The sequence below is a fragment of the Mastigoproctus giganteus genome, chromosome 6, assembly GCF_048544385.1.
Source record: "Mastigoproctus giganteus isolate SK-2022 chromosome 6, ASM4854438v1, whole genome shotgun sequence".
NCBI lineage: Eukaryota > Metazoa > Arthropoda > Arachnida > Uropygi > Thelyphonidae > Mastigoproctus > Mastigoproctus giganteus.
The window spans coordinates 230,215,875-230,233,525 of NC_143580.1; the positions used below are offsets into that span (position 1 = coordinate 230,215,875).

General features: G+C 41.0%; 1 protein-coding gene across 1 annotated transcript in view; it reads right to left on the bottom strand.

Annotated features, from left to right (window-relative positions):
* The window catches only part of RyR (Ryanodine receptor), an 841,404-nt gene that overhangs the window by 739,082 nt on the left and 84,671 nt on the right, over positions 1–17,651 (bottom strand). Inside the window, exon 12 of the mRNA XM_090376454.1 lies at positions 16,504–16,577. Within this exon, the coding sequence (XP_090232580.1) occupies positions 16,504–16,577 (74 nt within the window). The remainder of the gene's footprint in view (positions 1–16,503; positions 16,578–17,651) is intronic.

Consider the following 17,651-nt stretch of genomic DNA (forward strand, 5'->3'; position numbering starts at 1 on the left):
CATAGGCTTCTGAGTCGCTTGATAATTTATATGCATCCCATGCATTTTTCTTCTCTGTCACGAGTCTCATTAGTTCATTTTATAATAATTTAGGACTAAACCTTGAACAATATTTCTTATTAAGTATGAAACTTTCAGTAGCTTCCACGATTAATTCCTTGAATGCTTCTCACTTAGAATTTACTGTTAGTAACATTAGCATTAGCATTAGTAGAGGTATATGATGCAAGAAAGCAAGCTTATGCAGCATCAGCCAAAAAAAAAAAAAAAAACCCCTTCCACTTCACCCCTCCATTCATTCGAAATACCTGTCTAGCTGAGCCTTAAATTTATTTAGGCTATCAACTTCCACAACAAGGGATGGAAGTCTGTTCCACCAACCAACTACCCGCTGGCTAAAGGCAAATTTCCGCACATCTATCCTACATCTGTCTTTCCTCAATTTGAATTTATGCCATCTCAGGTGATTATTCTGAGCAAGAGGCAGTATCCCATCAGCATTGAGCATGCTCAAACCATTCAAGGCTTTGTACACCTCTATCAGATCACCTCGCCAGTGCCTAGTCTCCAGACACTGTAATTTGCAAAACTTAAGCCTTTCTTCGTAAGAGCAACCCTTCGTTCCGTTCACTAACTTTGTTGCCCTTCTCTGTACTCATTCTAGCAGCTCTACATCCTTCTTGAAACAACGCCTCCAAACCTGTATACAGTACTCAAGGTGTGGCCTGACCATTGCCTTATACAAGGGAATAATCACCTCCCTATCCCTGCTAGAAAAATTCCTGTATACCATTGATAAGACACCATGAGCTACTCTTGCAGCCCATCTGCACTGCTCAGAGAACTTCATATCTGCCTGCACCATTACCGCCAGGTCCTTTTCATTCTCTACCACTGTCAGCGTAGTACGACAGAGTTGATACGTTGCTCTGGGGTTGCTGTTTCCCATATGTAGTACTTTACATTTGTCGATGTTAAACTTCATTTGCCACCTCTCAGCCCATCTGCTCAACCTTTCCAGAACCTGTTGCAGCAGCATAGCGTCAGTAGCGTCCTTAACAACCCTGCCAACCTTTGTATCATCTGCAAACTTGGACATTAAGCTTGATATACCATCATCAATATTATTTATAAATACAGAAAACAACAATGGACCCAACACTGAACCCCGAGGGACTCCACTAATAACATTAGTCCACGATGAGCAGTGTCCATTAATTACCACTCTCTGTCTTCTGCCACTCAACCATCCCTTTATCCATAGCAACAATTTGCCACCAATGCCACACTGCTTCAATTTGTGCAGCAGTCTTTCATGTGCAACAGTATCAAAAGCCTTTCTAAGATCCAAATATATATAATATCAAAGTTATTCCCTGCATCCAATTCTTTTGTGACTACATCATGTTATCCTATGAAATTTGTCAGGCAAGACCTTCCCTTAACAAAACCATGCTGTGTCTGAGCTATAACTGAATTGTTGTCAAGATGATCCTGAAGTGCTTCTTTAACCAGTGCTTCCATTAATTTTCCTGGAACAGAAGTTAATCTCACAGGTCTATAATTACTTGTGTCAGTCTTTGATCCTCCATGTGAATTGGGGTCACATTTGCACATCTCTAGTCTGTGGGTACCTCCCCTGAGTCCAAGGAAGCTCTCATAATTATGGCTCGCGGATTGCTTACTTCCTTTGCCATTGTCAGTTGATCCCACTGTACAGAATTTAAAAACTGTCTGAGACCACTGTACTCACCTTTACAGAACCACAAACCCTTTCCTTTACCCCTGATTGGTAATTATATCTTTAAGTAAATCCCACATCAGTACACTGTGATCACTGCCATCTAGTAGTTCCTTTATCTGCAAATTCTTAATACACGAATGATCACTGCTGATAACCAGATCAAGAGTATTACCCTCTCTAGTTGCCTCTCGAACATGCTGCTGCAGAAAACAATCATCCAATAAATCCACAAAAGTCTTACTAGTGTGTGAGTGACCAACCCACAAGTTCCAGTCAATACCTGAGAAGTTAAAATCCCCCATTTTAAGACATTCTAATTTACTAGCCCACTCTATTTCTCTGTATAATTGTTCATTGTACTCATTCGAGTCATTAGACCTATAACACACTCCTACTCTTATTTTTGCTTTCGCAGTGCTTATGTCACACCAAACTGACTCAACAGTGCACTGTTCATCTATATCAACTGGATGCACTTCTTTTGATTTTATGGTTTATCCGTTCTGTACACTTTGTACTCAACAAATTCCATTTCTGCATTCCTAATACCAGTGTGACACCACGTCTCTGATATCTCAATAATATCCGCCTTTGATGTCTTGACCAACACTTCAAATTCATCAAATTTATTTACTATACTTCTAGCATTGGTATACATGCAAGCATACATGCACCTATTCCTAGTTACCTTGACACATCCCATATACCCATGTTTCACGATGACTGCCATCAGTCCCTGAAACCCCCATCACCCCTCGCTCCAGGTCACTACTTATTCTAATAGAAGTTGTGCAAGAATAACCTTCACCTCTGCCTGCGGCTACTTTTAACCTTTTAGTCTGTGAATCCCCCAAGCTAGCAGTTTTCCGACCCACCTTACACTGCCTCGATAGCATCAGCAAATATTCTTGCACCCTTTCTATTTAAGTGTATCCCATCCCTGTAGAAGGGATGGGATACAAGCACAGACCACGCTGAAAAAAATTCTACCCCTTGAGCCTTGCACATTCCCTTCAGGGCCGAATTGATTGATTGACAAGGCTCTCATCATGTACTCCCACCTATCGTGTCTGGGCAGAATTGCAGACACTTTCAAATTTAATGTCATGCACTGTATTGAAATTACAACTCTGAAGCCTCATTTTTAGTTGAGGAAACAGCCAGAAGTCAGATGATACAAGGTCAAGGGAGTAGGGAGGCTCCTGCATGACCACGATTTTTTTTTCAGCTAAGAACTGTCAAATTGTCATCGCCATCTGACTGGGTGCATTGTCATGATGCAGAATCCTGCCATCCTGACATTTCTGAGGTCACCTTCACCTCGCATTCTCATGCAAATGTATCAAAACCTTAACACAGTAAGCAGCAGTAATGCTTCTCCCCCTATTTCACAAATTTGTGGTGCACTATGCTCTCATCATCAAAAAAATAATCAGCATGACTGTCACATTGGATTTTGTTGGACTTTCTTGTGTTGTGGAGATATTTTTCTGCACCATTTGGATGATTCCACCTTGGTCTTGGGACCAAGTCACAGAGATCGTAAGCAAACACCCAACTCTCATCCCTAGTGACTGCTTTTGTTAAGGCCCCTCGACGTGGGCACCTGTACGTGGTGAGGGGGCCTCCCAGTGACGCTGCTGGTTTTCCAGACTAGCATCACTGGGATCTAACGCCCATACCTTGGTTCCAGGGTTACATCGTTGGAATCCGGCGGGTGCAGCCGTGCGCCGCGACCCGTGGAAGCGGAAAGGGGGATCCTGGTGGTTGAGGGGCCCAGCCTTAATACACCACTTTGGCCCCTGCTTCGACAAGACGGGTGGTCCCGGACCGGCTCGACTGGGATCAATCGGCGGGTGGTCTTATACTGCTAGGGTCAACTGCGTTCCAATAAGTCTCCCTCCCTATGGTCCTGGGACGGGATAAAGACTTATTGGTAACGTGGGTATGGTGTTCTAGGCGAACTCGGCGTCCCATTCGTGTACGCAGTACCTGCTAGTTCACGAGTGGGCGCCCCCTCGTAGGGCTCCGTGGTGGGTGAGGTACTTAGGCATCAGACATTTTCTCTTTACTCCTATGAGTAATTTAAATCCCATTTCTTCTGGGGCCCCAACAAGGCCCCTACCTAATCGAGATCATGACGCAGATAACACCTCTGCAAAAAGAGCCAGAACTGAGGAAATTCCACCACCATCAGTGACACCGCTTTTCCTCATTCTCCATTCTACCGGAGAGCAGTCCATTGGAAAGATGTCACCCTTCTTCATCCAGAAAGGATTAGAAGGGTTAGCAGGTTCACCAAAATCTGTAAAAAGACTGCGTTCTGGCGACCTTTTGGTCGAAGCTACAAATGTTAAACAGGCGGAAAAAATCCTGAACGCCACATCAATAGGGGGAATACCAATCATCGTAACCCCCCACAAAACTCTTCACGTGGTGTCATTTCAGAGTGGGACCTTCTTCATGTTTCTGAAGAAGAGATCTGCTCTGAATTAAAAGACCAAGGAGTGACAGCTGTCAAAAGAATATCAATGAGAAAGGATGGGAATCTCGTCCCTACCCGAGTTCTCATCTTAACGTTTAACACCCCACGGCCTCCAAGTTCCATCAAGGCAGGCTATCTAAACTGCCCAGTGAGGATTTATATCCCAAACCCACTGCGGTGTTTTAGATGCTAAAAATACGGCCACTCACAAACATCTTGTCGTGGTAACCCTGCCTGTGCTCGATGTGGTGTTAAAGACCACGAGAGCAAGGAATGTTCAGCTCCAAAACCGATCTGTGTCAATTGCCAAGGAGAGCACACCGCCTACTCTAGAGCATGCCAGCGGTGGAAGGATGAAAAAGAAATACAAAAACTGAAAACAGAGCTGAATATCTCCTACCCAGAGGCCAGAAAACGTATCCAACCAATAAATAGCGGGAAACCTTCGTATGCCCAGAAGGTTTCTGCAAAGTGCACTATCGGGACACAAACTGAGATGACTATACCACCAAAAGAGTCATTTACCCCGATTGCTCGCTATTTACTGAGTTCACAAAAGCCCACCAAAAAAACACAATCAGTTGCCACTCCTATATCCGTGCCTCCTAGTGCTCCACCACTACCAAAACCAAGTGGTAAAGAAAAGCCAAAAACTTCAGAAGAGTCATCCGTGATACCAGAAACAATGGATGTAGAGAACAAGGAGGTACCGGATGAATCAGTCTTGGAACTCTTTGCGGAGGAAGAAATGGACACCGGACAGCGTCCTTTCTTCCCCAAAAAAGATAAATCCAAGACTGACAAAATAAAGCCCTCAGCACCTCGGAAGCCGCCTGATGGACCCACCAAGTAAAAATAATGGCTAAATTCCTACAGTGGAATTGTCGTGGATTCCGGCAAAATACTGATGACATCAAGGCCCTCCTGCAAAAGCACGAGCCAGTCTGCTTTTGCTTGCAGGAGACTTATCTAAAGGCAAATGATGATCCCACCTTGTATAACATCACAATGTTTCGTAAGGATAGAATTGCGGCTGGTCCTGCTCATGGAGGAGTGGCTATCCTTGTGGGCAACCAGACCCCAGTTCAGCCTTTGCTAGTTACAACCAGCATAGAGGCTGTAGCAATTCGCCTTTCAGTGGGATTCTTATTAACTGTGTGCTCTATTTATTTGCCACCTGGGACTGACATCTCCCAGGTAGACCTTGATGATCTTCTAACGCAGTTGCCTCCCCCTTTCTTACTTCTCGGGGATTTTAATGGACATAACACCCTGTGGGGTAGTGCTAACATCACTGGAAGGGGACGGGTCATAGAGCGTATGCTCAATGACAATGACCTTTCCATTCTAAATACTGGAACAAACACCTTCTTCCACATGCCTACCCGTACTTTTTCTGCCATTGATCTCTCTATCTGCTCCCCTTCTTTACTCCCTTCACTCACTTGGGAAGTGGAGGAGAATCCATACGGAAGTGATCACTTCCCTGTGATAACCTTGTTACACAGTGGGAGACCGTGTCTTCCTTTTAGGTTACCACGGTGGAAGTTTGATCAGGCTGACTGGAATGCCTTCCAACATCAGGCAAATTTTGACCTCAGTACAGTCAGTCAGGAGCCTATCAATGACGCAGTAACGTACATCACAGAAGTCACTGTCCAAGCAGCTGCGAATGCTGTCCCAAAAACATCTGCCCGGTTTCCACCATTTCCCAAACCTTGGTGGAATTCACAATGCACAGCAGCAAAAAAGGCTCAAAACAAAGTGTGGGGGATATTCCGCCGATATCCTACCACTGTTAATTTAATAGCCTTCAAGCGTGCACGAGCCAAAGCACGCTACATTCGCCGTCAGAGTCAAAAGGAATCATGGATCCGTTTTACATCATCTATTAACCAGGCTACCAATTCTAAGGTAGTCTGGGATAAAATCTGGAAAATGAAGGGAAAATATACATCCCACCCTTCTTCAATCCTAGATTATAATGGATGCGCTATTGCAGATCCCACTGCAATAGCATTGGCTATTGCAGTGGGGAAACATTCTCTAACATCTCCGCAGTATCTTCATATTCCCCAGAGTTCCTGGTCCAGAAACATAAAATCGAAAAACAGGCACTTAACTTTAAATCTAAGAGCATTTATTCCTACAACGGGTATTTCACTATTCAGGAACTGAAAAGAGCCCTCGCTCTTTCCAAAGCAAGTGCTGTTGGACCAGATGGCATCCATTATGAAATGATTAAGCATCTTTCACCAAAATCTATGGATTATCTGCTCCTTCTATATAACAGAATCTTTATTGAAGGGCAGTTTCCGGATTCCTGGCGCAAGGCAATCGTTCTCGCCTTTGCTAAGCCAGGAAAGGATCCAAAAGTCACTACTAATTACCGTCCTATTGCTCTGACTAGCTGTATGTGCAAAATTCTGGAGAGAATGGTTAATTTTCGTTTAATATGGTATTTAGAATCAAATGACCTTCTCTCCAACATCCAGTACGGCCTCCGAAAAAATAGATCAACTCTTGATCATTTAATTAGACTGGAAACATCCATCCGGGATGCTTTCCTAAAACGCGAACACTTGGTGTCAGTGTTCTTTGACATGGAAAAAGCGTATGACACAACTTGGAAATTTGGCATTTTAAAAGATTTGCATAACCTTGGTCTTAGAGGCCATCTCCCCATTTTTATTAGAAACTTTTTAGCCAATCGATCTTTCCAAGTTCATGTGGGATCCTCACTCTCTCGTTCCTTTAGCCAAGAGGAGGGAGTTCCACAAGGATCAGTTTTAAGTGTCACGCTTTTCGCCATCAAAATAAATTCCATCACAGAACAACTTCCTCCAACTGTAAACAGTGCCCTGTATGTTGATGACTTTAGCATATTTTGTCAGTCATGCAACATGAGGGTTATTGAAAGACAACTGCAGAAAGCCATTGATCGCCTTAATTCCTGGGCACTTGCTAATGGCCTCAGGTTCTCGCCGGAGAAGACCGTTTGCGTACATTTTTGTCGTAAGCGTAATCTTCATCCTGAACCTGAATTAAGGCTCGGACAAGATGCTATTCTAGTAGCAGCGGACACAAAATTCTTGGGACTCATATTCGATAAAAAACTGACCTTTTTGGATCACATCCGTCAACTCCGCACAAAGTGCACACGAGGGCTTAATATTCTCCGCTCGCTCTCCTCTACATCTTGGGGAGCAGACCGATGCACCCTTCTACGGCTTTACCGTGCACTTGTGCGATCCAAATTAGATTATGGGTCCCAGGTATATTCCTCAGCCAGAGACAGTGTCCTTCGATGGCTGGACCCTGTCCATCATCAGGCTCTACGCATCGCTACTGGAGCATTTCGAACATCTCCTGTCCAGAGTTTATACGTCGAAGCAAACGAACCACCGTTATCACTTCGACGTAAGCAGTTGTCTCTAAAGTACGCTTTAAAACTGAAATCCCTGCCAGACCACCCTATGTGGCTATCCGTTTTTGAGCCACGATGGGAAAATTTGTACAATACCCGTAAGACTGCCAATCGTCCTTTTGGTATTCGTCTCCAAGATCTACTCAAGGAACTTAATATCAAGGTAGACAAGGTTGCCCAAACACCAAAGCAACCTCTTCCACCCTGGCAAGCTCATGTCCCGAAATGTGATTTGTCCCTTCGGAACTGGGGAAAGTCGGACACTCCATCATCTGTCTACCTGCAGCTTTATTCAGCACACCGAGCTGAACATTCTGACTTCGTGCCAGTTTACACAGACGGTTCGAAGTCAGAATCATATGTGGGATCTGCTGCTGTCTTTACAGACAGCACTACATCGGAGCAGATTCCTTCTGAATGTAGTATATTTACTGCAGAGCTGCACGCAATTGAGTTAGCCTTGGATCACATTAGTAAATGCCAATACCAACGGTTCATTTTATATTCCAACTCTCTTAGCATGTTACAGGCTTTAATATCTGTGAGATATAATCCTCATCCAGTTCTGTCTAGTATTCAGCAGAAGATTCACTTACTCTGTGGACGTGAATATGATATCCGCTTCTGCTGGATTCCCAGGCACATTGGGATTACAGGGAATGATTTGGCTGACGCCGCAGCCAAGTCAGCAATTCCCAATAATAACTGTTGCCTGTCAGTCCCCTATACAGACTACAGGCAAATTATACACGAGAAGATGCACTCCCAATGGCAGGATTCGTGGAATAGACAGACTGCGAATAAATTATATCATATAAAGCCTGTAATTGAACCGTGGCAGTCTAGTCTGCACAGAATCGTAAGGAGGAAGTTGTTCTTGCCCGGACCCATTAGGACACAGTCATTTAACTCATTCGTTTCTGCTGAGGGCTGATGACCCTCCTATGTGTGTGTCCTGTGGCACAATTTTAACTATGAGACACATTTTAATTGATTGTCCAGATTTTAGTAATATCCGTTTTACTGCTTTTAATCATCTGACTGAGCCGTATACACTCAGTCAGATTTTATCCGACAATGATAATGTGTCTGCTATTTTTAGATTTTTTAAATCAATAAATATTTTTACTCGTTTATAAAATTTACATTTTTCTTATACTTCTGGACATAGTGACCTAACTAATTAGGTCACTGAAATTTTAAATTTTTTTATAAATGACATGGTCTTGGCGCATTATAGCCTTAGTAGCTAATGCGCCAATAAAACCAAACCAAAACAAAACAAAACAAAAAGCTTTTGTTAAGGAGCGCAAATTCTTCACAGATTTTATGAACAAATCATCTGCAAATGCTTTCCTGGAATCCACAATTGCAGATAGCAAGTGTGGAACAAACTTTGCACTCGTATGACACATCCCTAAATCTTAAATCAGGATTGTGTGTACTGAGCTTACAGACAGTCCAACTTAATAGAAATCTCAACAACTGTCATTTGCCTATCATTTTGCATGAGTTCCTTCGACTCTCTTTAAAAATTACAGCTGTGAATTATAGGCTCCGAAAAAGTGATGTGTTTGCCGTTTTATTTACCTAATTGTTATTTTATATTGTACTTTATAAGTAGCCTTACAGTTCTAATTATGCTGGTTATTTTTATTTTTAATTTAGACAAGAGATTTTGTAGATTACTACTTAATATACGTAAAACTGTTGTTTCGTTCGAACCTTGCAGCCATTGTTTTCATATATATAGAGTGATAGGGAATTAAAATTTTTAATTGTAGTAACTAGGTAGCTCTAACGTAAAATTATATAGCGTAATACGCATCACTGCATTTAGGATTCTATTAGATAGTGTAGAATTTACAACAAAGACATCCTATTGATTGATCTTATTAATTCAAAATATCATGCCCTAGACTAGAGCAGCAAAGCAAGGGGCACAAAGTGGCAGGAGTGCTGTGGCTCGGGTGAGAACTGAGGGGGGGGCAATTCTTCCACTCATCACAGCCTAAAAAAATGTGCTGCAACTTGAGAAATGTTTGCTGGACTCTGAAACAGAACATGATCAAGTTAAGGAGGATGTCTTTGGGTGTGCCAGAGAGTGTCTAGAAATTAGGCATAAACTCAGCATTCTGATGGGCGTCTTACAAGTACGGGTCAATGTTGAAAAACGTTGTGAGAGCTTGAGGTGTAGGGTAGATGCCCTCAAAGAAATTAATATGATGGGCCTGTCAAACTCTCAGCTGCCCAACTCAATGCCAGTGCTCACTATTGTGCATCAGACAACACACTGGCAATCTCCAAGGCAGAATACACTGGTCCCACAGGAGTTAGTTATTGTTGGTGACTCTATTGTCAGGGATGTGGGCAATATATTGTGTAAAAAGGATAGATGGAATAGGATCAGGGTATGTCTGCCAGGAGAAAAAGCTGATGATGTTATGAAGCAGATATCATCTTTTAAGGGCACAAAGAGTGATATTGTTGTACATTTTGGCACCAATGACATTAAGAGTAGGAGATCTGCAGATTTACTTAACAAGTACAGGTCAATGTTGAAAAAAAGTCATGAGTTAGGATTAAATTTGAGTAAATTAGGGTTAAAGTGTCTGCAATTCTGCCCAGACATGATAGGAGGGAGTATATGATGAAAGCCTTGTTGATAAATTCGGCCCTGGAAAGATTGTACAAAGCTCAAGGGGTAGAATTTTGCTCAGCCTGGTCTGAGCTTGTTACCAGGAGAAACCACTTCTACAGGGATGGGATACACTTAAATAGAAAGGGTGCAAGAATATTTACTGATGCTAGCGAGGCAGTGTTAGGTGGGTCAGAAAACTGCTAGCTTGGGGGGATTCACAGATTAAAAGGTTAAAAGTAGCCATAGGCAGAGGTGAAGGTAATTCTTGCACTACTTCTATTAGAATAAGTAGCGGCCTGGAGCGAGGGATGCTGGGGGTTTTCAAGGACTGATGGCAGTCATCATGAAATAAATAAATATATGGAATGTGTTAGGGTAACTAAGAATAAGAATAGGTTCATGTATGCTAGAAGTATACATGAAGCAAACATGAACATGTACCTATGCTAGAAGTATAGTAAATAAATTTGATGAATTTTGAGTGTTGGTCAAGACATCAAAGGCGGATTTGTTGGGATATCAGAGACATGGTGTCACACAGATATTAGGAATGCAGAATTGGAATTTGGGGGGCACAATGTGTACAGAAAGGATAGACAGGATAGGAAGGGAGGAGGGGTTATGCGGTTAATTAAGAAAAACATAAAATCAAAGGAAGTGCATCCAGTTGACATAGATGGACAGTGCAATGCTGAGTCAGTTTGATGTGACATAAGCACTGGGAAAGCAAAAATAAGAATAAGAGTGTGTTATAGGCCTAATGACTTGAATGAGTACAACAAACAATTGTACAGAGAAATAGAGTGGGCTAGTAAATGAGAATGTCTTATAATGGGGGATTTTAACTTCCCAGAAATTGACTGTAACTTGTGGATTGGTCACTCGCACACTAGCAAGACTTTTGTGGATTTACTGGATGACTGTTTTCTGCAGCAGCAAGTTCAAGAGGCAACCAGAGAGGGTAATACTCTTGATCTGGTTTCAGCAGTGATCATTCGTGTGTTAAGAATTTTCAGATAAAGAACCACTAGGTGACAGTGATCACAGTGTACTGATGTGGGATTTACTTAAAGATATAATTACTATCATGGGTAAAGGAAAGGGTTTTTGCTTCCGTAAAAGTGAATACAGTGGTCTCAGACAGTTTTTAAATTCTGAACAGTGGGACCAACTGATGATGTTACCAACAGCAAATTCTAAGTGGAAAGCATTCAAGGAATTAATCATGGAAGCTACTAGATGTTTCATATCTAATAAGAAATATTGTTCAAGGTTTAGGCCTAAAATAGTTGTCAAATGAACTAATGAGACTCGTGGTAGAGAAAACAAATGCATGGGATGCATATAAAAAATCAGGTGACACAGAAGCCAATGGCAGATATAAGTTAGGATGTAATTAAGTCATAAAGGAGATTGGGAAAGCGAAGGCAGATTATAAATCTTTGGCAAAGGATGCTACAAAAAACAGCAAGGATTCCTTTACTTATATAAACTCTAAAAGGAAGGGAATGAATCAGATTGATCCACTTGATATCGATGGTTCAACTGTTGATGATCCTGCTAAGATAGCAAACAAACTGAAGGAGTATTTTGCATCTACATTCACACATGAGGAGTTATTAAGGTTTGAAAATGGCAGAAGGTTCTCAAATTGTAGCAGTGTGCTTAATGATTTTGTAATAACTGAGAGCAAAGTGGAGAAGAAATTGTTGAAGTTAAACATAAGAAAGGCATCTGGGGTGGATGGGATCTATCCAATTATATTAAAGGAGGTGGCAAAGGAACTAAGCAAACCCTTAGCCATATTTATGAGAGCATCGTTGGACTCAGGGGAGGTCCTCACGGACTGGAGATGTGCAAATGTATCCCCAATTCACAAAGGGGGATCTAAGGGTGACACGAGTAATAACAGACCAGTTAGTTTAACTTCTGTTCAGGGTAAAATAATGGAGTCACCAGTTAAAGATGCATTGCAGGATCATCTAGACAGGACTCCAACAACAATTCAGACACAGCATGGGTGTGTTAAGGGAAAGTCTTGTCTGACAAATTTGATTGGATACTATGATGTGGTTACAAAGGAACTGGATGCAAAAAATTATTTTGATATCATACACTTGGATTTCAAGAATGCTTTTGACACTATTGTGCATGGAAGACTACTGTACAAATTGGAGCAGAATGGTATTAAGGGTAAGTTGCTACAATGGATAAAAGGGTGGTTGAGTGGAAGAAGACAGAGGGTGGCAATCAATGGATGCTGCTCTTCATGGACTGGTGTTATTAGTGGAGTTCCACATGGTTCAGTTTTGGGCCCACTGCTGTTTTGCATATTTATCAATGCTATTGATGAAGGAATATCAAGTTTAATGTCCAAGTGTGTAGATGATATAAAGGTTGGCAGGGTTGTTAACAGCAGTAAAGACAGTATACTATTTCAACTGGATCTAGATAATTTGGGAAAATGGGCTGAGAAGTGGCAACTAAAGTTTAATGTGAAAAAATGCAAAGTACTGCATATGGGTAGTATAACCCAAGAGAAACGTACCATGTGGTACTACACTCAGGGAAGTGGAAAGTGTGAAAGCGACCTGGGGGTAATTGTGCAGTACAATATAAAGTTTGCTGAGCAGTGCAGATGGGCTGCCAGGGCAAGTCATGGAGTCTTGTCAATGATACATAGGAATTTTGCTAGCAGGGATGGGGAGGTGATTATCTTGTTATACAATGCAATTGTCAGGCCACACCTTGAGTACTATGTACAGGTCTGGAGGCCTCATTTTAGGAAGAATGTAGAGTTGTTAGAACAATTACAAAGAACGGGAACAAGATTGGTGAGGCAAACAAAGGGATGCTCTTACCAAGAAAGGCTTAAGTTCTGCAAATTGCAGTGCCTGGAGAGTAGGCACCTGCGAGGTGATCTGATTGAGGTGTATAAGACCTTGAATGGGATGAGCAAGCTGAATGCTGATGGGATTCTTCCCCTTGCTCAGATTAAGAACCTGAGAGGGCACAGTTTCAAATTGAGAAAAGACAGCTGTAGAATAGATGTACAGAAATTTGCCTTTAGCCAGCAGGTAGTTGATTGGTGGAACAGACTTCCATCTTTTGTTGTGGAAGTTGGTAATCTAAATAAATTTAAGGTTGAACTTGACAGGCATTTGGAACGAATGGAGAAGAGAAATGGGAGGAGTTTTTTTTTGTTTTTTTTGGCTGATGCTGCATAAGCTTGCTTTCTTGCATCGTATGCCTCTAGTAATGCTAATGCTAATGCAGGAAAACGAACATTACTTTAATTTGAAAGTGAGTATCAATAATATGAGGAGGATAACCAAGAGCAATTTTGAGGATTAACAATGCCGTAAATGCCAGATTCTTTCCCAAGAAATATTTTACTACTTCTGATACTTAAAAAAAAATAATGCAGAAACCAGTCCTGGAAAAGCATGCTCTCTTATTCAATTTCTAAATCACTGGCAGTGAAGACTTAGAAACATTCTTGAAACCTTGTGGATTCTCATTACAATACACAAAAAGTGACCCATTGTATTATCACCTATCAGTAAGTCAACAGGTTTTTTGCAGCCTTGAAACCAGGCAATTTCTTCTCCTCAACAGCAATGTATGCTGAACTCTTAATTATCATTGTATCCCCCCACCTCAATAATTTCAGAAAGTAAGAGAAATCTGTGGCTGCTTCTAAATCTGCACCAACAGCTTCTTTCAATTTTATTTTATGCATTCCTGCATGGATCTTTTAAACCACCACCAACTTGCATTAAAGGATCGAAATTAATACCCTCACCTTCTTCCACAGAAGTTTTCAAATTCTCATACACATCTTTTGCCTTCTTGAATAATGCCAAGTTAACTTGAATCTGGTGAATGCATTTTTCACCAGTCCATATTTCCAAAAGTTTTTCCATTTCTTCCATTATGCTTATTATATGCATAAGTGAAAGAAATCTGTTGACAACTCATACTCATTTTTGTGTTTTGAAAATTGACTCTTTATCCTTTACTATCATACATATTGTTGAGTATGCTAATTCTAACTCACAACCTCATGCCCAACAGACACCATGCCTTCACTACTTCTGGCGTTTTTCATTTTCTCTTCATTAGCATTAGCATTAGCATTAGTAGAGGCATTTGAGGCAAGAAAGCAAGCTTATTCAGCATCAGCCAAAAAAAAACAAAAAAAAAACCACTTCCACTTCACCCCTCTGTTCGTTCAAAATACCTGTCCAGCTGAGCCTTAAACTTATTTAGGCTATCAACCTCCACTACAAGGAATGGAAGTCTGTTCCACCAACCAACCACCCGCTGGCTAAATGCAAATTTCCGCACGTCTATCCTACATCTGTCTTTCCTCAATTTGAATTTATGCCCTCTCAGGTGATTATTCTGAGCTAGAGGAAGAATCCCATCAGCATTGAGCATGCTCAAACCATTCAAGGTTTTATACACCTCTATCAGATCACCTCGCTGGTGCCTAGTCTCCAGACACTGTAATTTGCAAAACTTAAGCCTTTCTTCGTAAGAGCACCCCTTTGTTCCATTCACTAATCTTGTTGCCCTTCTCTGTACTCGTTCCAGCAGCTCTACATCCTTCTTGAAATGAGGCCTCCAGACCTGTATACAGTACTCTAGGTGTGGCCTGACCATTGCCTTATACAAGGGAATAATCACCTCCTTATCCCTGCTGGAAAAAGTCCTGTATATCATTGACAATACTCCATGAGCTACTCTTGCAGCCCGTCTGCACTGCTCAGAGAACTTCATATCTGCCTGCACAACCACCCCCAAATCCCTTTCATTCTCTACCACTGTCAGTGTAGTACCACAGAGTTGATACGTTGCTCTGGGGTTGCTGTTTCCCATGTGTAGTACTTTACATTTGTCAATGTTAAACTTCATTTGCCACCTCTCAGCCCATCTGCTCAACCTTTCCAGATCCTGTTGCAGCAGCATAGTGTCAGTAGTGTCCTTGACAACCCTGCCAACCTTTGTATCGTCTGCAAACTTGGACATTAAGCTTGATATACCATCATCAATATCATTTATAAATACAGAAAACAATAATGGACCCAACACTGAGCCCTGAGGGACTCCACTAATAACATTAGTCCACGATGAGCAGTGTCCATTGATTACCACTCTCTGTCTTCTCCCCCTCGACCACCCCTTTATCCATAGCAGCAATTTGCCTCCAATGTCACACTACTCCAATTTGTGTAGCAGTCTTCCATGTGCAACAGTATCAAAAGCCTTTCTAAGATCCAAGTATATAAGTAGATTCAAAAGTAGTTGCATGTCATTTCTTTTTTTCCCTACCAGATCCTGGCCCATCCTTACTTTATTTTCTCCTTTCACTTTTTTGAATCATATTGTAAACAATACTATTACAAAATGAATAAATAATGTAATAAATGTAAATGTAAAACAGAGCCATGGCTGCTGAAATGATACTAAAAGCAAAACCCAAAACAAAGATTTTGGTTTCACTTTTGGGTACATAAGTCATAAGAGCTTCTAATCTGATAAATAAATAATTAAATTTTCTATTTATATTCCAGGATTACCATAGGGCTCATAGGAATGTATAATTACAGTATCTGTTTACAAGGGTAATATGTCAAAGATGCAAAACTGTATCTATGGATATTATATATCCACAAATGCTATTATTATGGAATGTACATATCACCAAATCTATGATGACTGCAGGTTAGGTGTACTGGATAATACAAACAAATAATATCTTTATTAACAATAATCTTGTTATGCAATGCAACAAAAAAAAATACTTTCCTCTACTTCACTTCCAATGCATAGTAACACAGAGTAAGTAAAATTTAAGCCAAACTAAACTCTAGGGGAAATTATACACAAGCAGATGCATGATGCATTTTATATACCAACTTGGATTCTTCACAGATTTTTATAGCTATACCCCCTCCCCACTTCAAAAATAATCAATGATGCAAATCAAAATAAAAGGCCATGTTGAAGGCACATTAAAATTTAAAGTGACAAAATTCTAATATACATATTAATAATTAAATATAACTGGGATGGCAAATTGTGTTCAGGAGCAAGTCCACTGCTAGGTAAAAGGTATTTTCAAATCAACATATTCATAAATGCATCTTTGCACATGAAATAAACTTAAATTATCATAAATGTTTCTAGGTAGAACATACCTGTTAGCTGTTTTTATGGCATCATCCACATTTTTATAGGGCACCAAATGGGGACTCCTCTTTGAGGCACTCTCCTAAAAAACATAGAAAGTGATGAAGATCAAAAATTATACATTTAATTCATTAGTTACCATTGAAAGTTACGATTAGTTATTTGCAGAATTAAAGGACAAGTTTTAAAACATTCATTTTTAAGTACATATTGAAGAATTTGTATGTATATATATCTATATACATACAAATCTGTTTGTACATAGATGCATACAAATTTGTATGTAGAAATTTGAATGTTGCACAGGAACTACATCTAGTACGGACTTATGGCACTAGGTAACACTGCATGCATCCTTTGTGAATCAGTGTGCCACGTAGCATCGAGCTGGACAGACTGAATATTTATGCGCAGTTCTTTGGCAGTGTGTTTCGTGTAGTTTTCGATTGTTGCGATTGCTGATGTGTGAGAGAGCAACATTCTTGCATCAAGTTTTGTTTCCTTCTTAAAGATACAGCAGCAAAAACCCATAAGAAATTGAAACAAGCTTTTGATAACAATGCTTTAAGCCAGATGCAGACCTACTGCTTTAACCGTTTTAAAAAGGTTGAATGTCAGATGATGACTACAATCACTCTGGGCATCCATCATAGAGCACCACTCCAGAAAATGTCGCAAACGTTCGGGTGGCAATCTATGAAGCCCGCAGGTGGACCATCCATGACATTTGTGGCATTGTAGGACTATCATACAGCACGTGTCAGTGGATTCTGTCAGACAAGTTGAACATGAGAAGGATTGTGGTCAAGTTCATGCCATGGTTACTGAGTGAAGACCAAAAACAGCATCGCATGGAAGTTAGCAGAGATCAAAACTTCCTTTCACCAACAAGAGTTGGTGAAAGGAACCAGTGACAACAATAGGGTCATCACTGGTGACGACAGTTAGGTATATGGGTATGACCATGATCCCAGTGGAAGAGCCCATTTTCACCACAACTGAAGAAAGCCTGACAAGTGAGGAGAATGTGAGTTCACGCTGATCTGTTTTTTTGGACATTGATGGGATTATCCATAAGGAATTCGTCCCTCCTGGCCAGAATGTCAATGGAAAGTTCTACTGCGACATCCTGATGTTGGTGATTCGACTGATGTTG